Genomic DNA, 26,744 nt, shown 5'->3' on the forward strand with positions numbered 1-26,744 from the left:
TAAAAAAAATAAACCAGAACAAAAATCTAAGGGCTCACCAGTAAAAAAAAAAAAATAAATAAAATCACTGAAGCCTCAATGCACCCCTAATATCAGCTGAAAAGGCACATCCACTATATCAAAGGAATTGCATGCATATATATAAAGTATTTTTAAAAATTTGATCAACCTATCTCTTGAAACAGGAGAAGTTCTAAGAATACATGGCTATGCAGATAGTGGTTGGGAGCATTTTGGCTTCATGGACCATGAGATGATTTTTCAAGGGCTGCTGAGCAGAGATGGTGTGCATCAAAGAAGGGAAAAAGTGTCTCAGTAGTAGACTAGTTAACCTACTGAAGAAGGACTGAAACTAGAATCCTTGAGACTGGATAATCAAAGCCCCCAGGTAAATGAATCACTGTCTATCTCTGCACACATTGGAAAAAGGGATGTCATCTGGAAAGCAGTATATGCAAATCTCCATAGTATGGGAAATAAGGTTTTGATTCTAGAGGCTGTGATAGAAGAGGCTGACTTGGATCTCATGGTGATCATGGAGATGGTTCATGGAGAACCATGTCTGGGCTATAGTTATACTGGGTTATAGTCTGTTCAGAAAAGACAAGAGTAGGAAGAAAATGAGGGGGAGTGGTGTTATGTTAAAGATCATATTAAAGCCAAACAATTGCACGACCTACAGGGTAAGGAAGAGGCACTGTGGGTCAACCTGGAAAGAGGGAATAGAAAATGTATTTATACTGGTGTAATATACAGGCCTCCTTCATAGTCAGAAGACAGACAAATATTTAATTGAGGGCATTCAAAATAGAGTTGTAAAAGGGGAAGTACTACTAATAGGTGATTTTAATATGCCAGATGCTGTCTGGGGTATCCCTATTGAGGGGTCTCTAGAATCAGGGAGATTCTGGATTTTCTACAGGGAGAGCTATTCCAGCAATTGGTAATAGAACCCACAAGGGATGGGGGCATACTAGACTTAGTGCTTACAAATGGAGAAAGTGTTTCTGATGTTACAGTGGGTGATTATTTGGTTTCCAGTGATCACCAGATGGTATGGTTTAATGTTAAGACATGTGTAGAGGGGGCTTGTTCAAAAATGAAGGTTTTAGACTTCAAAAATGCTAACGTTGTACAGATGGGGGATTACATCAAAGAGTTGTCTGGTTAGGATCATCTGGAAGACATAGGAAAAAAGTAGGCAACACTGAAAGGAGCTGCAAATATTACATTACATTAGTTTCTTCTATTCCGCCAATACCTTGCGGTTCTAGGTGGATTACAAAAGGAAGAGATTCTGGTCATTTCCAGAAGATTACAGGGAAGCTATTGGTTGTAACATTTGGAGTGAAGATATTGGTTGTATCAGGAGTTTGTCTTGACATATTTCTTGACCACCTGTTTTTTATTTCCCTCCTGAAGGTTCTTATAAGAGCAACAAACCATTTTGTAAGGAAAGTAAGTAAAAGAAGGCCATTATGGTTCTCAAAACTAGTACCTGAAAGGTAAGGAAAAATAGGTAAGCTTTCATAACTACAAAAGATTGCAGAAAGAGAAGACAGGCAAAACGATCTGGAAAAGAGAAGCCAATAAATTAGTCAGAAAACCTAAGATGCAAATGGAAGAAAAAATAATCAACATGATAAAATGAGGGGGAGGGGGGGACAAGACATTTTTTTTTTAGATATGTTAATGATAGGATAAGTGCAAACGTTGCATTGTGAGACTTCAAGGTGAAGGGAAAGAATATGTGGAAACTGAGAAAGAAAAGGCTGAGGCTGAATTGCTTGACAAACATTTCTGTTCTGTGTTCACTGCTGAAGTGCCAGGGGAAAGAACTGCAGAATACAAAAACAAATAGAGATGTGGTAAATCCTGAACTATTTTCAAAGAACTATGTTCATGAGAAGCTAGCAACTAAACTAAAGATGGACAAAGAAATGGGGCGTCAGAAGGAACATGCTATCATATGGAGAGCGGCCTGCGAGGTTCAATACAGCCGCCCATGAACCTAAGCAGGCCGCTTTGAAAAGGAGCGGCAGCGGCGGAAGGAAACCCGCAGGTAGGAGCCGCATGCCCCTACAGTACTCTCTCCCTTCGCCGCCGCCGTTCGTTCTTTCAAAGACGCAGCGGTGGCTGCTCTCACGATCCCCGCCTGCGTCGGACTTCCGACGCAGGTGGGGATCATGAAAGGAGCCAACGCCGCGTCTTTCAACTAAAAAAAAAATACTCGCTTTTAAAAAATCTTCAGGCGCCAGCGACGGCTTGCCGCACGCGCCCCAACTTCCCAACGCCAAGCGCCCTTTTAAAATCTTCAGGCGCCAGCGACGGCTTGCCGCACACGCCCTGACCTCCAAACCCCCCTGCCGGCATCTATTTTTCCTCCTCCTCCCTCTCACAGTGTTTAAATGAAAAGCGCTGCGCTGTGCTGCCACTGGCCTCACCATCTCCTCTCCACTGCGGCCCGCCCTCTCACAACTTCCTGTTTCCGCTAGGGTTGGCCGCACTGTAGAGAAGACACTGAGGCCAGCAACAGCGCGGTGCAGCGCTTTTCTGTGAGGCAAGTAAATTTCTGTGGGGCATATGCACAGGGGGAGCAGAAAATGAATGCTGCTGGACGGGGGAGGGAAAAGGAAGGGAACAGGGGGAGCAGGCAATGGGTGGGTGCACAGGAAAGAGGGGGACTGCTGCTGCTACACAGGGAAAGGGGGAATGCTGCTGCACAGGGAAGGAGGGAATGCTGCTGCTGTACAGGGAAGTGTGAGTGAATGCTGCTGTACAGGGAAGGGGGGAATGCTGTTGCTGCTAAACAGAAGGGGGAATGCTGCTGTTGCTGCACAGGGAAGTGGGGGAGGGGGAGAAAGGGAAAGGGGGCCAGGGAACAATCTTGGTTTGCTTTGGGGGGAGACAAAAGGGTGCCATGGAGCGAGACAGAAAGATAGGCAGGCAGCGCACAAGAATGAAAAACAGACACACAGAAAGACAGCAGGCAGGGAGAGAAACAGAAATAAAGAAACACATTCAGGAAAAGGGGGCCAGGAAGAGAAACAGACAGAAAGAAAGACAGACAGTGGGAGGGAGAGACACAGAAAGAAAGAAAGACAGATAGACATATTCTAGCACCCGTTAATGTAACAGGATTAATGACTAGTTTCAATTATAATGTGCCATGAAAAACATTTGCTCTGTTTAGTGTGCCGGAGCTAAAAAAAAGTTTGACACACACTGACCTAATCTCTACTGCAGGGGTTTTCAACCCAGTCCTTGAGACACACCCAGCCAGTGAGGTTTTCAGGATATCCATGATTATGCATATGAAAGATCTGCATACAGTAAAGGTAGTATATGCAAATTTCTCTTATGTATATTCATTATGGACTAGGTTGAGAATCTCTTCTATAATGTACCATGCTCTTGGGTTTTTGCCTCTGAAATGTGTAATCCTGTATGTTTAGCATTAATTCTTGACTTTCAAACTTTAAACTACTTACCAGACTTTGCTGGACCACTCCTCATGTTCTTCTACACCTTCCATAGTGTCTATTCTGTTGCAGATTTTGTTACAATTTGCAAAAAGGTAAACCTTGTCCAACAGAAATTTGCTTACAAAAATATTCAAAAGAACCAGACCACGGACCAATCCCTGTGGCACACCACTCCTAATGCCTCTTTTCTCAGGGTGAATTCCATTTACTATAGCTCAGTCATTTTACGGCCCATATAAAGGTGCTCGGTCTCTTTATAAATCTTTCACATGGAACAATGTCAAAGGCTTCACTGAAATCCAACTGCACTATATGCATGTTTGTCCTCTGATTCAGCTTTCTTGTAACCATTCAAAGAAACTAATCAAATTCATCTGACCAGATCTACCTCAGCTCCTACAATACACTCATAAAAAAAAACTTTCAGAGGGGAAAATGTATTAGTATGGAATAGAAAAAAATGACAGAAGCTGATGGTACCTTATAGACTAGCCCAGTGGTTCCCAATCTTCTCCTGGAGGACCACCAGGCTAGTCGGGTTTTCAGGTTAACCCTAATGAATATGCATGAGAGAGATCTTCATATAATCGAGGCATGCAAATCTTCTCCATGCATATTCATTAGGGCTATCCTGAAAACCCAACTGGCCTGGTGGTCCTCCAGGACAGGGTTGGGAACCACTGGACTAGCCAATTTATGGAGGCAAAAAGCTTCTGAGATGAAAAACACATTATGTCCGCAAATCTGTCTCAAATTGGCTAATCTATAAGGTGCCATCAGCTTTTGTAATTTTAATAATGCCTAGGATTCCAGAAACTGTACTATCCTCTATTTTAGTTCTGATTTCATTAATTTACTCACCACTGAGGTCAGACTAACTGGCTTGTAGTTCCCAATCTCCTCCTTAATTCCACTCGTGTGAAGAGGAACCACATCTGCCTGTCTCTAGTCCTCCAGAACCACTCCTGGCTGTAAAAAAGCGTTCAAAAGGTTGGACATTGGAGCTGCCAGAAATTTCTCAAGTTCCCTTAATACCAATGGATGCATCTCATTTAGTCCCATTGCTGTATCTATTTTTAGTTTAGCTAGATCCTCATAAACACTATCTTCTTTACTCCTATTTGTGGCAGTATTCTATTGTCCTGTTCTCTGCTTTTATCAAACATTGAACAGAAAAAGAGATTAGGTTCTTACCTTACTAATATCTTTTCTAGTAGATAGGTATGTCATTCTGGATAGATGGGAAATATCCCAGTGCTCGCAAGCCATGCAAAAGAAATCTACTCCAGCTTTTGAATCACTCTTCCTTCACTAGAGAGCTCTGCTGCCCCCTTAAGTTTGTACCAAAGCAGGCAATAGTCCCATATAGAAACACATGTAAAAGAGGGGTACGGGAAAACTTCCTGAACTACAAAAAGATGGGCACATAGTCTGAACTCGTTGGTGACCTCAAGATATTGAAGAAGCACTCTTCTCACATCCGTTTTAAGCCCTCCTTAGAACCTGTGGACTGGAACGCCAGGAATCTGACTTCTTCATTGACATGGAAAACCAAAACAACCTTCAGCAAAAAGGATGGAACGGTGTGCAAAGAAACTCCAGCTTCTGTGAATTTGAGGAAAGGCTCTCTGCAAGAAAGAGCTTGTAGCTCAGAGACTCTTCTCACTTAGGTAATGGCCACAAGAAAGACTGTCTTGAGCATCAGATCCATCAAGGATGCTACTGGCTGAGGCCTTGCAAAATCACGTTAAGGTTCCATGTAGGGAACAGGAGTTTTATTGGGGACCTGAGACGCAGTGCCCCTTTTAGAAATATGGCTATGCCCGGATGGGACGCCAACTATGAGGGATGCCCCTGTAAGCCCCTTGTCAAGCCCAGCCTGGAGGAAGGCTAATGTCACGGATATCAGTGCAGAGAAAGGTTCCTCCTTTTCCTTAATGCATCAGTGCTGGAAAGTTTCCAATGCCTTAGCATAAGCCGATCTGAGCCAAGTAGCAATGATTACCTCAGAGTATCCCTTACATTCTTATACCACATGCTAAAGAGCCATGCCATAAGAGCAAAGCGATCTAGATCTTCTATGACCACTAGGTTCTGAGAAAGAAGGTCCAGTTATACTCATAGTATAAGACTTGTGCCTGTCTAAAGACACACTAGGTCTGCATACCAAAGTCTGAGTGGCCAATCTGAAGCCATGAGAATGCAAGCCATCAGGGAGCAGTCAATCTTGTGGTGAATTTGGCCGGTCATGGAGGAAACACATACAAGAGCTTGCTCTTTGGCCATGACTGGACCAGAGCATCCAGACCTGTGCTTCTAGGCTCAAATCTTTGACTGAAGAATCTGTCCACTTTCTTGTTTCTTGCTGTCATCAGATCGAATGTCGAGCAACTCCAGCGATGACCCTGGCTTAGAAGGCTGCTGTAGACAGCGTCCACTCACCCAGATTCAGTGTCTGTCTGCTGAGGAAATTGACTTGGACATGCCCATTCCCGCTATATGTGCCTGAAGATGAAGTTCTGTCCACCTGAACAGTAAGCAAGCTTCCAGACTCAACTGTGCACTCTTGGTGCCTCCCTGGTGATTGACATACCTCGCCGCTGTAGCACTGTCCAAAAAGACTCAAACCACTTGTCCCTCCAGACTCCTCTACAATCTCTGCAACATCTCTCGAATGGCTCAAAGTTCTAATTTGTTGATCGACCACTTTCTTTGGGAGGCCAACTAATGCCCCTGGATCAGGAAAACACTGAAGTGAGCCTCCCAGCCATTGTCACAATTACCCATGAGGCTATTCTGAGTGGCATGCCCCATGAAAACCTCTGTGGGCAGAGCCACCAGTCCATACTGACCCGGGCTTCTGGTGTCCATGGAAGAGACATCTGCAGGGAGTCTGACTGAGGTGACCACTGTGATAGCAACACGTTCTGGAGAGGACCCATGTAAGCCTTCGCCCAGGGGTCTACATCTATCATGGCTGCCAAGGAGCCTAGCACTTGGAGGTAATGTCATGCCGATGGAGCTGGCATGGCCAGCAAACTTGTTATCTGAGTACAAAGCTTCTGTCTGTGTGCCTCTGGTAGACAGACATGGCCTTCTGCTGTGTTGAAGATGACTCCCAGTTATTCCAGGAATTGGGATGGAACCAGTTGGCTCTTTCAGAAATTCACTATCCAACCCAGACTTGGAAGGACCCGGACCATGTGAGCCACTGCTTCTCCTCCTTCTGGGAATGACGAAATTCTGATCAGCCAGTTGTCCAGGTATGGATGAACCTGCAAGTCAATTTTGTACAAATGGGCATCTACCAGCACCATCACCTGGGTGAACATGCAAAGTGCTATCACCATTCCAAAGGAAAGGACCGAGAACTGGTAATGGTTTTTCAAGACATGAGATCTCAGGAAATTTCTGTGGTCTGGAAATATGGGAATGTGCAGATAGGCCTCTGTCAAATCCAGACAGGCCAGAAATTCTCCCTGCGTTACCACCATTATTGACTGATTGTACTGTCACCATGAGAAATTGCAGAACTTTCAGCACTGCATTGATGTGCGTAAGATCCAAAATGGGTCTTGTCAGAATCGTCTGAGCCTTTCTTGAGCACGCCAAAGTATATGGAGTATCTGCCCGAGCCCGAATCTTTGGGTAGCACAGACTCTAAGACCTAAACATCTAACAGCCTCTGAACTATAGCTGTGACCTTGCTTGCTTTCTTTTGTCACCCTGTCAAGGCTGAGCAAATTTGAGTTTCTAACTACTTGAATGATCTCCAGTACCCAACAGTCTGACGAGATCTACGTCCAGGCCTCCATATAGTCTGAGAGTTGGCCCCCTATCTTCATGGGAACTACTCCAAACCTGGCGCCATTATGTTTTCTTGGAGCTTGTAGTGGAACGAGAACGCGAGGCCTGGTTCTGCCTGGAACCTAAGAATCTCTATTTGGATCCCTGGAGGGATCTTTGGGAAGAGGCTCCTCCTGAGAATTGTCAAAAGCACCTGGAGCAATGAAAAATTCTGCCTAGAGCCTCTAGACTAGAGGTCTGCTGTCGGGTAAAGATTTTGGTCTGCCACGTTGTTCATGAGATCGTTCAGCCCCTTTGCAAACATTTGTCCCTTGAAAGGAAGCATTGAAGGTTGCCTTAGAGGCAGAATCTCCTGCCCATTTCTGGATCGAGAGCATTCTGTGGGTTGAGATCTAATAAGCCAAAACTTTGCTCATGACTCTGATGATGTCGTAGAGAGCATCTGCTACATAATCCACTAGCTAATAGGAGATGGGGTAAAGGCTCACCCTCCGCCAGCTCAAGACTCCGCAACCTGATATAACAGGTGTGTGTCACAAAGAAAGCTGGTACATTAAAAATAGCCCAATGTTGTTTATGACGTTGTCTATGTAATATACACCATCAATCCACAACGGCATATAATAAACTTCAGAGTGCCTACTTTCTAATCAATCTTTTTTTTTTCTTCAGATAATACATGTGTTCTTCCATGCAAAGAAGAACACATGTTGGGATGCTGTGGAGCAAAACAAAAGGGGGGACCCGTTATTGAAAAAGCCTTTGGGCAAAACTTGTTGAACCTTAAGGTCCTTTCCGAGGTTCAAAAAAAGAATGAAGAAAATAGCTAAAGCTAAGTACATAAGCTTTAAAGTTGTATAAGAAAAGCTTATTGATTTGCACAAAACAGAATATAGAGCACAAGCACTTAAAAAAACTAAGGTCTGATGATGAATAAAAGCCAGAAAGAGAAACAAGCCTTCAAATAATGGTGGTTGGCTGAAACTTTAGACCATAGAGGTAGTTAGAAATGTATTATCTGAAGAAAAAAAAAAAAAAGATTGATTAGAAAGCAGGCGCTTTGAAGTTTAATATATGCCGTTGTGGATTGATGGTGTATATTACAAAGAAAGCTGCTGCACACTCTGATTCCCAAGGCCAACACTTCGAATTGTCTTAAGAATCACATTCACTCTGAATCCTGCATATCCTTTAATACCACACCTCCCTCACTTGGTAGAGATGTATGCTCGGTTACCTGCGCTACCAGGAACCTACCCTGGGCTGGACGAACAGTTTCTGACACTCCATTGGATACAGCCAAGCCACTGTCTTGGCTACTTTAAGGGACCCTTTAGGAGCATCCCAATGCTCCTAAAGATTAGGCTCTCACTCTGCTCATAATAGAGCAGGGAGTAGAGGAGACCTGCTGGAAGTCCAAGTTCACCTCCTGCAGAAAGCCAGTGATAAGCTCTAATAGAGCCAAGACTCTAAACAGGTGGCAGACCATGGGGGTCATCCACTTGATCAAGGGCCGCCACTGTATCTAGCACACATGCATCACCTTACAGGGAGGGCTCACTCTGTAACAGTAAGGGCATAGAAATAGACCCTTCATCCTCTGAGTCTCCCTCGGAAGGGCCCACCATATCCTGGCCAGCCTCTGGCAGACTTGCCCTGGGAGCCTCAGCCCCCTCATGCACTGCCAGATGCCCCTTGGAGATTTTGGACATTCAGAAATGCTCTCCACATTAGATTGACAAATTCCGGAGAAAAAGCCATGTTAGGCAGCATGGAGTCTCCTCTAAATGACTCCGGCTTGCATCTCTTGGGCTACATGGCCTCTGTACCCCTGCATTTAGGATGACCACCAATTTGGAACTCATAAAAGGATTTATTCCCAACCAACGGGCCTCCCACCATGACCGTTCCTCAGCTCTAGATAGCAAAAGGGAGGCTAAGCTGACACTCCTGCCCGCCTTCACATGCTGCACGGCACTAAGCACAAGGGCATTTTTAGGGTGCCCATCCACTGCAAACCTGGCTACCATGTAAGAAGTTCGGAAACTTTTTTGGTGAGTTCCCTCTCTAATAGCCATGATTAGTTTAAAGTAGTTAGAAGTAAAAACTCTTAAATTTATCCTAAATAAAGTATTAATTCTTTTAATTTCATATTTCAGAGACTACATCGCCTAAATTCATAAACTTTTTGCATTGCATTATTGGTTCCCTGAAGCAGGAACGAAACGTGTCACGTCGGAACCCGCAAGCTGAAAGATAAGTTTGCTATTTAAGCCCTTAATTATAAGCGAATATAGTGAATTACATAGCCTGTGAGGCATATAATGTCAAAAATTCAACAACTTTGACATCAACTAAAATCTTTTTGAACATGCCATGATTGGGTGGTGAGGCAGTTGTGTTGGGGGGTTTTCCCCTGTTTATTGCCTTTAAGTCTCTGAGCATAAGTTCCATCAGTAGTTGATATATCTTTGAAATATTATACTTTGAGCTGACTAAGAGTGACTATTTAATTAATCTCCAAAGGTAGCTGTGAAGTGTGAGAAGAAATCACTGCCTCAAATAGATCGCTCCTCCAGCACTAAATCTTTGGGCTGCCAGTCTGACCGGTGTCTAACAGTCTCGAACCCCCATGGACACAAAAGGGGGAGGGGGAGGCAAAATACAGTCGGCACCCTGCAAGATGCTGCTAATTACCCTGGATGCCTGACAACCTGCACTCAAACCCCTGCGATGCAGCAGGTGAGCAATGCTACAAGGGGAATGGACCTCAAGCTCCAAAAGGTTTCTGCAGACTGGCCAACAGGTTTCCATAGAGGGATTGGCCTGTCAGCTGCAGACCTCAGTCTACTCCTCCACATAGGCCAAGCTGAACCCTCGACTACGGGAGCTCTTAGCACCAAAATATAATGAAAAAGACTGGAAAAAAAAATTAAAGAAATAAACAGAGTAGATCAGAAAAACTCCTCCTGACTTGTGCAGAAGGAAAAATTGAAAGGGGCAGCAGAGCCCTCTAGCAAAGGAGGAGGTATTCAAAAGCTGGAGTGGATTCCTTCTGCATGACTCGTGAGCACCGGGATATTACCCATACATCCAGAATGACATACCTATTGAACTTGAAATAATGTTAAGCAGTTTTGTTCTACCCCATCAGCCTCTACCTCTGCAAACGAATCCTGTTCATCTGAGTCTCACAATGCCACTTTGCATTGCCTTTTCTCATTAGCATATCTTGTTTTCCTCTTGACAGTATTACCCTGCTTTTTCCCGTTCCCTTGCATCTTTGCTAGCTTGACTACGCTATTCCAGATACTTTTCTCCATTTTCTTTCTTCACCTCCAGTCTCTTCTTGCTTATGAATGTTAACTTTTTCTCCTGTATCTTCAGGAAATCATAGTGGCCTCTTTTTCCCTTATCTCTTTAAATTTTTCAAAGAAAAAGTTTTCTTGCCTTACAATTTCTTATTTCAGTTTTGCAGATTTTTTTTGGGGGGGCTTGTAGCTACCACTCCACTAGCAGCAATTTTTTGGATACTTCTATCACTTTCTTCACTGTTCTAATACTTCTCTGACCTCTGTACTGGAGGCGACTCGCATCTGAGGAATGCAAATTTTTTGTTTTGTGGTTTTCTTGTTTTTAACTGCCCTAAAAAAAAGTGTACAATATCAGTGCCAAGACAATCCAGATCACAAGAACCCAAAGAATTGACCCAATTCTCTTTGTTCATACTTGCTTTTCCCAATTATACCTAGCTATTAATAGTTTATGGACTTTTCCTCCAGAAACTTGTCAAAACCCTTTCTAAACCTGTTATGTTAACTGTTGCCAAAGGATATGGTTAAAGCAAATTCCATGGCTCAACTGTATACTGAGTAAAAAAATGATTTTTTTCCAATTTGTTTTGAAAATATCACCTACTATTTTGATGGTGTGTCCTCTAGTCCTCATACTGTTGGCAAGAATCATTTCCTATTTGCCTGTTCAACCCCACCCACAATTTTAGAGACCTCTATCCTATCTCCTTCTGTTGACTTCCCCAGACTGAAATGTCCTAATTTATTTAGCCTTTTCTCATGAAACCGGTGTGTTCTCTTTTTTATTTATTTATAATCCACTTGTTACAGCAATACGGAGTATCATTTTAAACAACTAAGGAAAACAATTAATTTAACCACAAAATATCAAAAAGAAAAAAACTATATAAGGAAAAGCTGAAAAAGGGAAAACCCTTATTCATTTTCTAAAACAATTATTAAATCTCCTTCTTAGACCTCAATTGAAAATAGAGAGAAACAAGAAATAAATGAGACAAGGAGGTCTCCATTGATTTAAGCAAATCACACAATAAATCTGAGGCAAAGGCTTAACATGACACACAGCCCAAATTTCTGCAGCACTTTTATATTAATTAATTAATAATTTTCTTTGTGTCCAAGAAGTGTCGAAGCTGTTCTGGTACAAAAAAGACGTACTTAGTCCTAGATCGGTGTGTTCTCAATTCTCTCCTAAAGGTACATCTTGCCAGTTTTTCTGGATCACTGCAATGAATGTATGCCTCTGGTATTTGAAAATTTATCCCATACATATTCATTGTGGTAATCTTGAAAACTCGATTACCTAGGTGTGTCTTAAAAACAGGGTTAAAAAGTACTGTCAATCACTACTCTCTGAACCTGTTCTAGTTCCAATATATTCGTTATAAAAAATGGGTCAACCACAACAGTACACTATAGGCCGACCAAATTTCAGTCTCGGCACCAAATCCAGATTCAGTCAAAGGCAATGTTAGGAAATTCTATTTTACTGAGAGGGTGGTGGATGCCTGGAATGTGCTCCCGAGAGAGGTGGTAGAAAGTAAAACTGTGACTGAGTTCAAAGAAGCGTGGGATGAACACAGAGGATCTAGAATCTGAAAATAATATTAAAAATATTAAAAAGTACTGATGGGCAGACTCGATGGGCTATGGCCCTTTTCTGCCGTCAATTTCTATGTCAATTTCTATGTTACTGGGCAGACTTGCACGGTCTGTGTCTGTATATGGCCATTTGGTGGAGGATGGGCTGGGGAGGGCTTCAATGGCTGGGAGTGTGTAGATGGGCTGGAGTAGGTTTTAACGGAGAGTGTAGATAGGCTGGAGTAGGTTTTAACGGAGATTTCGGAAGTAGGAACCCAAGCACAGTACCTGGTAGAACTTTGGATTCTTGCCCAGAAATAGCTAAGAAGAAAAAATTTAAAAATTTAAATTGAATCAGATTGGGCAGACTGGATGGACCATTCGGGTTTTTATCTGCTGTCATCTACTATGTTACGTTTCCGTATTGGCCAAAAATGCCAGGGCATTTTTGGCTGAAAGAAAAATTTTACTCCCCCTTCACCAACAAAGCAGACAGCACAGCTCCTCGGTAGAAATTCAAGCCCCTTCCTAACCACTGCTCTCCCATCACCCATAGGCTCAAGGAGGGCATACCTTAGAAACCCTGCTGGTCTTGTCAGGGCAGGAGCGATCCTCACTTACTCCTGCTCTGCAGTTAAAATGGCTGCTTGGGTCTCCCACAACAATCTCGCAAGACTGCTGCGGAAGGTCACTTCAGCCATTTTGAAACTGGAGCCTAAAGGAGCAAGAGGAATCCCCAGTTACTCCTGTCCATGCCGGTTCCAGTCTCAAAATGGCTGCTGCAACACTATTATGAGAAGTCCCAGCAGTCATACTGACAGCAGAGCTGGCATGGGCAGGAGCAAGTGGGGATTGGTCCAGTTCCATCAAGGCCACTAGACCACCAGGACATCTAAAGTACCCCAGGGAGGGCTTACAAGTGGTTGGACAGCAGCTTTCAGTAGAGGACAAGAGGAGAGAAATGGGAGGCTGTACAGCCTGCTTTTAGTTTGGGAGAGGCTGTACCTCCCGATTTTGGCTTTGGTTTCACCCAACCATGAATTTCAACCATAGATATGATTTAGGCTGAAAATAGAAAACTTCCCATTTCGGTTACCCTCTACACAATATTTAAGGTGCTGTTGCACTATGAATTTGTACAGAGGTATTATAACAGAGCTCAACAAATCTCAGTTGCCAGGGAACCACAGAGAGTAGAAATATGTCACTGGTGCCTGAGATTTTTGTGTTTTTTTTTTTCTTTTGGCTGCAGTCTCTTCTGCAATCACTGCCAGAACAGTAACTTCCTGTTCCATGCACCATACAGTTCTGTGTAAGTGGGCCATTTGGTGCAGGAGTTTCCACATTGGTCTCAAATGGCTTGTACAGGATGACAGAAACCAATTACACAGAAAACAAAATCAGACCTGCAACAACTCTTCCTTTGGGATATACATTAAATACCTATGTAATATTACTTACACTGACAGAATAATACGTAAAATAACAGTGCAGTTGACTGAATATAAAAGCCATATCATCACTAAAACAGTAACAGCTCCGATAGTCCACACTGCATTCAAAAATCTCACAAGCTCAAAAGCTACTTAAGAACATAAGAATTGCCATACTGGGACAGACCAAAGCCCTATCAAGCCCAGTATCCTGGTTTCCAACAGTGGTCAACCCAGGTCCCAAGCACCTAGCAAGATTCCAAGTAGTAAAACAGATTTTATGCTGTTTAACCCAAGAATAAGCTGTGGATTTCCCCAAGCCATCTCAATAATGGCCTGACTTCTCTTTTAGGAAATTATCCAAACCATTTTAAAACCCTGCTAAGCTAAACTGATTTCATCAAATTCTCCAACAACAAATTCCAGAGTTTAATTACACGTCATGAGAAAAAATATTTTCTCCAGTTTGTTTTAAATCTATTATTTAGTAGGTTCCTAGTACCGTATTTTCACGCAAATAACACGCACCCGTATAAAACGCGCACACGGATATAGCGCGCAGAAATCACGATGATTTGCATAAAAACTTTGATATACCGCGCTCACGGGTATACCGCGCATGCTGCCCGACGCTCCTTTCGCCCGCCCTGACTTTCCGTGCGCTGTCCCGACTCTCCGTTCACCCCCCCTGACTTCCGTGCACTGTCCCCCCTTGAAGGTCTGTCCCCATCCTGAAAGCCTGATGCCCCCCCCCCCCGACGTCCGATACATCCCTCCCCTCCCCCCCCCGAAGGACCGCCGACTCCCCAACAATATCGGGCCAGGAGGGAGCCCAAATCCTCCTGGCCACGGCGACCCCCTAACCCCACCCCGCACTACATTACGGGCAGGAGGGATCCCAGGCCCTCCTGCCCTCGACGCAAACCCCCCTCCCCCCCAAGAACCTCCGACCGCCCCCCAGCCGACCCGCGATCCCCCTGGCGACCCCCACGACCCCCCCACCCCCCTTCCCCGTACCTTTGGTAGTTGGGCCAGAAGGGAGCCCAAACCCTCCTGGCCACGGCGACCCCCTAACCCCACCCCGCACTACATTACGGGCAGGAGGGATCCCAGGCCCTCCTGCCCTCGACGCAAACCCCCCTCCCCCCCAAGAACCTCCGACCGCCCCCCAGCCGACCCGCGATCCCCCTGGCGACCCCCACGACCCCCCCACCCCCTTCCCCGTACCTTTAGTAGTTGGCCGGACAGACGGGAGCCAAACCCGCCTGTCCGGCAGGCAGCCAACGAAGGAATGAGGCCGGATTGGCCCATCCATCCTAAAGCTCCGCCTACTGGTGGGGCCTAAGGCGCGTGGGCCAATCAGAATAGGCCCTGGAGCCTTAGGTCCCACCTGGGGGCGCGGCCTGAGGCACATGGTCGGGTTGGGCCCATGTGCCTCAGGCCGCGCCCCCAGGTGGGACCTAAGGCTCCAGGGCCTATTCTGATTGGCCCACGCGCCTTAGGCCCCACCAGTAGGCGGAGCTTTAGGATGGATGGGCCAATCCGGCCTCATTCCTTCGTTGGCTGCCTGCCGGACAGGCGGGTTTGGCTCCCGTCTGTCCGGCCAACTACTAAAGGTATGGGGAAGGGGGGTGGGGGGGTCGTGGGGGTCGCCAGGGGGATCGCGGGTCGGCTGGGGGGCGGTCGGAGGTTCTTGGGGGGGAGGGGGGTTTGCGTCGAGGGCAGGAGGGCCTGGGATCCCTCCTGCCCGTAATGTAGTGCGGGGTGGGGTTAGGGGGTCGCCGTGGCCAGGAGGGTTTGGGCTCCCTTCTGGCCCAACTACCAAAGGTACGGGGAAGGGGGGTGGGGGGGTCGTGGGGGTCGCCAGGGGGATCGCGGGTCGGCTGGGAGGCGGTCGGAGGTTCTTGGGGGGGAGGGGGGTTTGCGTCGAGGGCAGGAGGGCCTGGGATCCCTCCTGCCCGTAATGTAGTGCGGGGTGGGGTTAGGGGGTCGCCGTGGCCAGGAGGGTTTGGGCTCCCTTCTGGCCCGATATTGTCGGGAAGTCGGCGGTCGTTCGGGGTGGGGGTGCGAGTGGTCCTGCCGGGGGGGGGGGATGTATCGGACGTCGGGGAGTCGGCCGGGCAAGAGGGCTTGGGCTCCCTCTTGCTCCGATCGTGGATGCGGGTGCGGATGGGAGCGCGTGCGAGCGGTCGTTCGGGGTGGGGGTGCGAGCGGTCCTGCTGGGGGGGTGAATCGGGCGTCGGGCGGGGTGGGAACTATGTTTTAAAACTTTGGTATACCGCGCTCACGCATATACCGCGCGAGGGGTATGCGCGGTAGGTAAAAACGCGTATAACGCGCGCGTTATATGCGTGAAAATACGGTATATTTGGAAAGAGTGAACAAGCAATTTCTTTCCACTCCACTCAGTATTTCATAGCCCTCTATCGTATCACCCCTGAGTCGTCTTCTACAAGCTGAAGAGCCCTAGCCACTTTAGCCTTTCCTCTAGGGAAGTCAACCCATCCCTTTTATCATTTTTGTCGCCATTCTCTGTAACCTTTTCTAATTTCACCATCTTTTTTGAGATACAGTGATCAGAACTGCACACAGTATTCGAGGTGCGGCAGTACCATAAAGCAATACAAGGGCATTATAACATTTTCATCTTTATTTTCCATTCTTTTCCTGATAATTCCTAGCATTCTATTTGCTTTCTTAGCCGTTGCACATTAAGCCAAGGGTTTCAACATATCCTCAACAATGACATCTAGATCCTATTCCCGGGCAGCAACTCCTAATGTGGAACTCTGCATCACGTAGCCATAGTTTGGGTTCCTCCTTCCCACATGCATCACTTCCCACATGTCATCTGCCATTTTGATGCCCTGTCTCCCAAGGTCCTCATGCAATTTTTCACAATCCTCTTGCGATTTAACAACTTTGAACAACTTTGTGTCAGCAAATCATCAAAACATGGGGCGAGATTGAGTGCTTGCTCCAGCAAATCAGTTAAGCTCTATGGGTTAAACAACAATGCTGAATGTAAGAGCATCATTTAAACAACATTAAAAATTAGCTTTTGATCTGTGGAGCTTTTTTCTCTTTGTAGTCATCATAAAGGAGGAATGCTTGTTTTTTGTTCTTAGTTTACCAACTGCTCAAGATTTAGCTAACTTTTTTACCAAAACAAGATTGATAGAATAAGGAACACAATTACTACAAATGCTCAGACATCTGCTCTACAAGTTTCTTCTACTGTTCATACTTTATGTAGTACTATGGAAGATTTTAATCTTCCATCCTTACAACAACTTTCTAGAACTATTTCAAAGCTTTACACAAAATTCTGGGATACTCAGTTGGTATTTATTAGACTTAGGGAGTACTTGACTTGAAGAAGTTGAGAAACACTGGTCTAGGTGACTATGTAGTTCACTCAGTAAGGGCCCCTTTTACAAAGCCACAGTAGCGATTCTCCCATGTCAAATGCACCAAAGTCCATTCAATTCCTATTGGCTTCAGTGCATTTCCTGTGGCAGAATTGTTATCACAGCTTTGTATAAGGAGCCCTAAGGCAGGAACTACTGTCTCTGCGCTTTCTTAAACAAAAACCAGATTGCTATGGATGCATGAGTTTGAAGCTGGTTGAAAAGTTGGTTTGTTTGAAAGAAAATGTTGGTTTGAAAGAAATGGAAGGTTTGATACTGGCTAGTAGTTATTTGGAATAAGAGGATCTGCATTACTTTTTTTTCAAGGGCGGCTTAAATGCTACTGGAACACTGCCTAAGTATCAAACCTTAAGAAAGAAAATCATATTGAGCATTGAAAAATAATTAATAACAATTAACTAATAAAAATATTGCACATTTAATTTTCCCCATCACCAAATTTCCCCATCTCGCCCCACCCAGCTACTTTTTCATGCTACCTGGCTGGAAAAAATTTCTAGGGAGAACACTGAACAACTATACTGTCTTTCTCTGTACATTGAGAAGACTTGTCATAGTTTTTGACAACAGTGAACAAGGTGTTAAACTGATAACTGACTTTGGGCTAAATGCACTAAAGATACCGACTGGATCTCTACTGGCTGATTCTCAAACAGCAATCAATGCCCTATCAAGTTTGCATGCAAATGCGACCGATTAATCGTTCAGTGAGCGACTGACACTTGCGCAGAGTCTTAACAGCAGTGACAGGGGAAGCAGCCTCCTGTCACTGCTCTTAGGGCTACTTTTTTAATGTTCAAATCTGTTTCTATTGTGAAGGTAGACAAAAGATATAAGAGCAGTGGTCAACACAAATAATAGTCAACAATTCAAAACTTTTCAAATGGTATACATCCCACCTCATCCCCCCCAAGCCCATCTTAACCCGAAGCTAGACCCCTCCCCCAAAGAACAATAGAGGATACCAAAAAGTCTCCAGCATTCCAGAGGCCCGTAGGCTACTTTTTTTTTAACGGCACAAATGTGTGTGTGTTACACATGCACAATCTGCTCCATTTAAAAAAAAAGACCCAACCCACCCCGCACCAATCCCCCTCCCCTGCGCCACTGACTCCCCTAAACCAATCCCCTCCCCTTCCCCCCAAATAGGCAGGAGGGAAACCCACTCCCTCCTGCCATGCAGAACAACCCCATGCCATGCCCCCCCCCCAGCCACCATCCCCTCCAACCCCCCCAAAAATGGCCACTCCCTCCTGCCACCAACACCCTACACACACACACCCCGAACCTCCCCCAAACTTCCCCGTACCTTTTTCAAAAATTGGAAGCAGGAAGCCTGCTCTGAGGCTCCTGCTTTGGGCTGCCAGTCCTAAATGATAGGCCTTCCCCTCCCCAGTGCATCATGTGATGCATGGGGAGGGGCCAAAGGCCTTGATTGGTTCAAACACCTAAGGCCCCTCCCAAGGGGTAGGGTCTTAGGCATCTAAGCCAATAAGGCCTTAAGCACCTCCTTCTGTATCCAGGATACTGAGGGAGGAGACTAAAGCCTTGACTGGCTTGACCAATTGGCTTGACCAATCAGGGCCTTAGGTTCCTCCCTCAGTATCCTGGATACAGAGGGAGGTGCCTAAGGCCTAATTAACTAGACGCCTAAGACCTCTCCGCTTGATGCACCGGGGAGGGGAAAGCCCGTCATTTAGGACTGGCGGGCCCAAAGCAAAAGCCTCAGAGCAGGCTTCCTGCTTCCAACTTTTTAAAAAGGTACAGGTGAGGTGCTGTAGAACTCCTTTTAGTTTATACCAAAGCAATCGAATAGCACTAAAACAGAGAAATAAGGAGGGGGGGAACGAGAAGACTCCCTACAAAAATATTTCTGTTCTGCTCTGTAAGAAATAGTAAACAAGGTTAAACAACACTTTAGACAATTTATGTGGATCAAACAGACACCACCCAACAAAATGCACCCAGCATTAAACTTATGGATTTCATAGGACTACTCTTTGTTTTTTGGGTCTTTTTGTATATATTTGACAGGAGAAAATCTCCAGCTTAGGACACATGTGTTTGTCCGAACAGTAAGCAGTTAAACTCTAGACTGATAGGGCAAGGTGTCAGGACTCGTATTTTCTTTTCCCAGAAAGAAGATTATCGAGGTATATACCTAATCTTTCCTTTTGGTGCAAAGGACACATGAGTCCCGACAATAGGTAACATACCAAAGCAGTCTCCCGAGTCTAGGATGGGAACGATAAGCCTGCCCTAACATCGAGGTCTAAAAGTGGAATTCTCTCACTGTCACATCCACTGTATAAAACTTTATAAATGTATGGAAAGTGAAACATGTAGCTGCTCTACAAATCTCTTCAGGAGGAATTGCTCTAGTCTCCGCCCACAAGGATGCCACACCTCTAGTAGAGTGTGCCTTCAAGGCAAATGGCGACTGTTTTCCACATGCCAATGTATGTCAATGAGATAGTTTCAAGTTTATTAAAAATTTGTTATGCCGCCTTATCTGGAATCAAAGCGGTTTTACATAATAAAAATTATAAAATGAAAGGAACTAAGAAACATCAAATACATTACATCAAAGAAACATCAAGAGACAAACATTCTTGACTGACGTGACTAACCAGAATGAAACAAACTAGCACACGAGGAAAAAGGGAAGAACTACAATCAATGATAGGAAAGAACAAAAATAGGAAAAAATGAAAGGGTAGAGAAACAGAAAATTAAAACCCGATACTGGATACTGAAGAGTTTAAAACATCCTTAAAAGGATGGTTATTATTGCAAAAGCATCTTTAAAAAGCATAGTTTTTAAGATCGACAAAGTTATCTATGGTAATAATCTTGTGTAAATAATTTGGGGTCGAGATAGCTACCGTATTTTTACGCTCCATAAGACGCACCTGACCATAAGACACACCCTATATTTAGAGGAGGAAAACAAGAAAAAAACCCATTTAAACCAAATTCTCCCTGCCAGGCTCTGCACCCAACTTCACACTCCTTGCCCGGCTCTGCAACCTGTCCCCCCCTTCCCTGCCAGGTTCTGTTCTCTGTCCCCCCTCTGGTGGTCTAGTGGTAGGCCGGGGCAGGGCACAGGGCAGGTAGGCAGGCCTAGTGACAGGCAGGCAGGTCCCATACCACCCCCAGTACCTTAAATCATCCCCATGTACCCCCAGTACCTTTATTAATCATCCCCCCTCTTGTACCTTTTTATCATATCCCCTTGTACTTTTAATCATACCCTCTCTTGTACCTTTAATCATACCCTCTCTTGTACCTTCAATCATAGCCCCCCTTGTTCCTTTTTAATCATATCCCACCTTTGTAGCTTTTATATCATACCCCCCTTTCTACCTTTAAAAAAACCCATAACAACCTGTACCTTTTTTAATTCATCCCTCCCTCCCTCCACGGCTCTGCATTATTTTCTGGCAGCAGGCGCGCAAGTCAGGACCTGCGGTCAGGGCCAAGCTTTACACACTCCTGCTTGGGCCCGCACTGCTTTCTGAATGGCTGCAAGCAGTTCTCGCGAGTCCCGCCTCAGCACCCTGCCCCACACTGCTCCTTGTGACCCTGGGCAAGTCACTTAATGCCCCCATTGCCCTAAGTACATAAGATAAGAGTGTGAGCCCACCGGGACAGATAGGGAAAAATGCTTAAGTACCTGAATGTAAACCACTTAGGCTATAAGTGGTATATAAATACTTAAATAAATAGAAATAAATGATCAGCTACACTGACCATAAGATCATACAGACCCTTTCCAAAAAGCATCTGTCTCTTAAAGGGGAGTCTACTTAAACTGGCTTTAGAAGCCAATTCTCCTGCCCACTGTCTGATTCAAAGCATTCTGCGGGCGGAGATTTAAGTAGGCTTTATATAACAAACTTACAAAATCCAGGGTAAATCCCTGACTAGGGACCACAGGGTGCCTTTCTGGGTTTCACTTTGGTATTTCTGGGCTCCGCAGCATCCATACACCTGCGTTTCGCATGAGTTCCATCCCAGGGCTCCAGAGAGGTTATTTTCTCCAAACAAGGGGTCCTCTATGATCCCCCCACCTAAAAAGTGCCATAAGGAGCTCTTCCCTCACGTGCCCCATGTTCCACTGGCACGATACAATGATATCTCCACTAGAGGAGTCCAATCCAAGTGGTTTTAATTCAAATCAAGGTGGGGTTGAGGCAGTTGGAGGCTTTTATTCAAAATCAGAAAAATCCAAGATGGCAACGTAGTCAGAAAAACCCACCCAAGGATAAAAATTTGTATAAATGATTTTTGGAGAAGGGGGGCCCTAAAAACAGCTATAGCAACCCTTGAAACCTGCAAATTCAGACCCCTCCTGATTTTCCCATAGATTTCAACAGGCAGAACTCGCAGTTTGCTAGGTTAGCCTGCTGCAGCTGTCACAGAAGCTAGAAATGGGGAAGACACTGCCTCACAGCACACCAGTTCCACATCCTGGGATCTTTGTGCTTCCAGTAAGACTACAATTCACTTTACAAAGGGATAATATAGTAAGAACTCAGACGTCTCCAAATCATACAAAATACAGCGAACAAACTCCTAACAAAAGCAAAAAAAATACAACTGTTACCCCATTACTGATCAAAGCCCCACTTTAGCTTTCAAAGCACAATTAACCAATGCCCCAGAATTTATAGACTTCTAGTTTCCTATACACCTTCAAGAACACTTCGATCACACACCCAACATCTGCTATCTATTCCCTCACTATACCATATAAATTATGACACAACTTGATTATCTATTTTCTCAGTAACTGCCCCCCTACTTTGTAATTCTATCCCAATCCGTATTAGAGAAGAACCTTTGCTAGACCACTTTAAATCAAAGTTGAAGACTTTCCTATTCAAGGATGCCTTTGATGTACAACTCTTCATCACAGGAGTTTTTTTCAGACAGGTCACCTCCCTTAGTGTGCTGGCCTTGTATATTTTTCTGTTCTATTTGCCAATGGAGTTCACTCCCCCTATCCTTTAGTGTTCTGGGTTTTTTTATGTACGTCTGTCCTGGTCTATGAGTACGTATAACCCTCGATTTTAAATCTATGTAGTCCACTTAGAAATATGATGAGCGGCATAACAAATTTTAAATAAACTTGGAAACTTGGACATAAAGACCAACCGAGGGGAGTAATTTACACAGCTGACACCTGTTAAATTCTGCTGGATCAAAAACCGGGGTCAAATAGCCTGCGCTTAAGCACCTGATAAATCATGATGCAACCTAGCTTCAAGATCCCTAGCTCCACAATTCCAAAGCAGGCTTGCCAGACAAGAATCCTGAGGGTTCCTTGCCAGTTGCAGACATCTGACCTAGTGTCTGCATCCTCTCCCAGGCTGAACTGTCAAGGAGTCACCAGGGACCTCTCCAGCACTGGAAAGCCTCAAACTTGGATTAAAAGCCCGAAAATGATAAAAGACTATCAGAGCAGATCAGAATCACACCTTCTCAACTCTCTTGCAGAAGGAAAAAACTGAAGGGGACTCTACAGCACTGGAGGAGGAGGCACAGCTGAAGAATGTAAATTTCATCCTTCTGCAATCAACTCGCAAGTATGGGAATATTGCCTACTGTCAGGTCTCATATGTCCTTTGCACCAAAAATGCACATAAAACAAATTTGTCAATAGTGAAATTTCCTATAATATTGTAACAATGAAATCATATGGTTTATTAGTTGATTTGACTCCAATTTGGAGATTACTAGACATATTACTTATTCTTGTGATGAAAATTATTCTAAACAATTGGAAAACAGTACTCAGCTCATTTTGAAATTCTGGTGGAATGTTGGTCTACAAGTTGAAACATAAGAGGTAACAAGGGCAGATAAGACAAAGTAGTACTACTGTACAATGGAAGATGGTCTGGGAAGCCCTCAACCAATGTATGTCAAACTGACAGGCATCAGATATTCTGCTTACTTTGACTATGGCAACAATACATACATTACCTCAGTATGACCACTGTACAATTCACTGATATGCTCTTGCCAAGTTGTTATTTTTTGCTTTTACTTAGCTTTTATGTAGGCTAGCCTAATAAAGAAATGTGGACCAAAAATATTTGTCCTTGGAACGCCTTTGATATATCCCAGACAAAATCAGTTACATTTTAACAAATTAATTGCCCATTTAAAATTAAACTGATCTGTGGGCTGCTATTTTTAAAGGCCACAATTTAACTGGTTAACTCTGAACGTTAATCAGCAAACTGTTTGATTATTCTATTAATAATATCTGAGATAATGAAACATTTCCCCTAGTTGCTCTTTCTCCTCCAAATATGCATATCTAGGCATGATACATTTCCCCTAGTTGCTCTCTCTCCTCTAAATATGCATATTGTGACCAGCCAGGTATTCTCCTTGCCAAGGTCCCAGTTAGGGCAGGGGAAAAAGTAAAAATGAAATCCCGGGGAGGAATCAGGAAGGTACATGTGGTTCCTGAGACTGACAATATCTCCTTTGACCACCAGAGGGAGCCTGAATTGTCTGAGGAAGAATTAGGTGATCTATACCCTAGTCACCACCGGGGGAGCCCAAGAGGCCCCTGGAACACTGCTGACTCAACTAGAGTAGGGCGTTGCCCCAGAGTATTTAAACCAGCAGTTGAGAGCAGACAGGGAGGCCAGCTAGGGAGAAGGTTCAAACCTTTTTTCCCTAGGGAGTCCCCTGGGCCAAGCAGGAGCAATAGACCAATTCCCATGGAGCTATTAGAAGCCGGACAAGCTGAGGAGCTGCCTGTTCCAGAGGAGGAACAACCCATGGATTGTGAAGAAAGTCTTGCAGAGTGTGCTCCTGGCTTTCCTGAGGCCATGCAGGTGGACTGGGCCTCATGCTGCAAACAGTGAGTTTTGGTTTTTCACTGGACTGTTTGGACTATTTTGTTTGTTTGCAAAGCTAGGAGTGTGAATTGTGGGGAGAGGTTTTGCTAACACCCAGGGAGGGAATTTTGAAAGCCTGTCTTGAGGCCTTTCTTTGCAAAACCTGTGACACTCTCCTTTCCTGGCAGTGGACTGAATCTGCCAGAGGCTTTATTGGAACTTTGGGCACTGTGGTTTGGTGAACAAGTGCCATGAACTGTATTTTTGTTTGTGAAACTACCTGCTTGGGAGCAGGCAGTGCTAGCTCTGAGGAGAGCTGAATCCTCAGGTGCAGCTGGGACTAAATTAATACTGAGAGCAAGTTTTGGACTTTATTTTGTGCTGTTTATTTTCTTGCTTCTTTTGGCATTTTTGTTTTGCTGCTGTTTGGAGTTCTGACAATTTTTCTGCTGTATTGATGAACTACTTACCTTTGTGAAGGAAGGAATAAAATTGAATTATTCTCCTATGAACTACAATTGTTGTAGCTTTGATTTGTGGTTCCTGTCTAAAGTCCAGTCCTGCAGGGTGACTCCATTTCGGGTCACACGCTGGTGTGCTATTTTGATGTAACCACTAGGAGTGCTGTAGAGCCCTGGTCGGGGCTACAGTGTGGGTTACAATATCTAGGCCCTTAATTTCACATATTTTAATATCAATAATATACTAGATTAATAAGAAAGATTCAACATATAGATTTTAGTAGTATCTACATATACAGTACATCTAAACATATTGCTTTATCTTTTACTTTGCTCCAATATGATTCACTGCTAATATTAAGTCCAACCATACCAAAACATTTTTAAAATTAATATTTAATGTGTTATTGTAAAGATATATTTCTGATATAGTTCATTTCCAGGGTATGATGATTTAATTTAAATTCTAGCATTAGACTTTTGACTTACAGCCATGTATGGTCTACAACCCGCATCTCTTGTCTTAGCAATTGAGTCCACCAGTTGTCCACTAATACCAAAGTCACAGAGTTTAATATTTCCATTTCTGTCCAGAAGAATATTGGAAGGTTTGATATCTGTAAGAGATGATTTGGTAGGTGTCATTAATATTATGAAATTACAATTCCATAGACCTAAAGTACAGGTAGTTAAAAAATAATAGAGGCAAAAGTTTTTGATATCTTATAAAAAATATCTTGCACTTTCTTTGCCAAAACTTTCGGAATTAAAAAGTAAAGCACTCTGGAATGCAATTGATGACCTGGAAGCTTTCCCTCTGCAACATCCTGCCTCTGCGGAGACAGAAAGCTGAAGCAGAGAGGGAAAGCTTCCAGAGCCACCGAAAGTGATATCTTCTACTGACTGACACTGCAGGCAAGTAGGATTCAAAGAAAAGAAAAAGGGAGTTAATGTTCATGAAACCTGATATTTTTTTTCTCAAGACTGAGGCTGGCAATTGAGCAAAGCTTATGGAGGGAAAGTAAAGCTAGCTGCCTGTTTATTTTCTGACCATTCATTTCATGATTATTACTAAAAATATATTTTTTTATATATGGGGGGGGGGGGTTAATAAATGATCAGCCCCAGGTATCACATACCCTAGGTACGCTACTGGGTTAGTATCTGTGCCAGTATCTGAGCCAATCACCACTCAGGTACCAACAGGAAAGGTGGCATTTAGCAATGAACTGCAGATTAGTGCTGCAAATTTTAATGCAGCATTAATCTATGTGCTTATTACCTATAGCATGCCAAGGACTAATTTTGCAGTAGAGTGCAGACTCCACTGCAAGGCTTTCTGCGTGATTTGGAATACACTTTAATACAGCCTTTGCTTGGCTTCATTGTGCCATATGAGAACAATTAAGTTTCAGCTCAGGAATTCAATGGTTAAATGCTTATTTGTAATGAACATATATGTATAAATATGCAAAACAGCCCTTGTAGAAAGCATGATGCCTTGTAATCAACAAGGCTACTGGTTAAAGGCTGACTTTTGCATTTTGATGTATCTTTATAGAAATTTTTATTCATATTAACTTTCAACAATTTTTACAGACAACTAAAGAACCATTATACAATATATATGCAAAGCATTAGAAATCAGTCATCATATAAGCTAATATCCACAGTACTATCATGTTTTGGTAATGTACAACGTGACAAACAATGTGAGACTATTCTGAGCTCCCTTGGAAGAAAGGTATAGAAAATTGAATAAATAAATGAATAAATCATCTTTGCTTCATATTTATATACACAAGCATGAAGCTAAATCAATACAAAGCCACTCTCTCCCGCTGCCAAGCCAACCCCCCCCCCCACCCTCCAGCAGCAGGAGAGATGCATTTGGGCCAATCAGAGCCTTAGGCCCCTCCCCAGATGCATCAGCAAGGAGCCTAAGGCTCTGATTAACCTGGGCGCCTTAGGACCCTTCCCGATGCATCCAGAGAGTAGGCATTCTTCCAATTAGTCATCTAAATCTAGGTAAGAGGGAGATGGTGCCGGGCATCAGATGCGGGGGGGAGGGAGGTTGGTGTGGCAGTGGGAAAGAATGAGCATCTCTCCCACTGCTGGGGGGAGGGGGTTCACTTGGCAGCAGGAGAGAATTGGCATCTCTCCCACTGCTGTAAGGGGGGGGGGGTTTGCTTGGCAGTGGGAGAAAGTGGGCATCTCTCCCACTGCCAAGGTTTTAAACAGTGCTGTAACTGTACCGGCACCCTTGGACCAATCACTGATTTTTGTTGCCAAAAGCCAACGTTGCTCTTGAAGAATGGCTCTGCAATTTTAAAGAATCCACCGGAGTGCTCATTTCAATGTTGAGCCCA

The 26,744-nt window shown here is 44.3% G+C and overlaps 1 protein-coding gene across 1 annotated transcript in view; it reads right to left on the reverse strand.

The window, feature by feature from the left end:
- The window catches only part of MAP2K4 (mitogen-activated protein kinase kinase 4), a 150,818-nt gene that overhangs the window by 37,530 nt on the left and 86,544 nt on the right, over positions 1 to 26,744 (reverse strand). The window contains exon 8 of the mRNA XM_033961139.1: positions 24,865 to 24,992. Within this exon, the coding sequence (XP_033817030.1) occupies positions 24,865 to 24,992 (128 nt within the window). The remainder of the gene's footprint in view (positions 1 to 24,864; positions 24,993 to 26,744) is intronic.

The sequence above is a fragment of the Geotrypetes seraphini genome, chromosome 10 (genome assembly GCF_902459505.1).
Source record: "Geotrypetes seraphini chromosome 10, aGeoSer1.1, whole genome shotgun sequence".
In the NCBI taxonomy this organism is placed as follows: domain Eukaryota; kingdom Metazoa; phylum Chordata; class Amphibia; order Gymnophiona; family Dermophiidae; genus Geotrypetes; species Geotrypetes seraphini.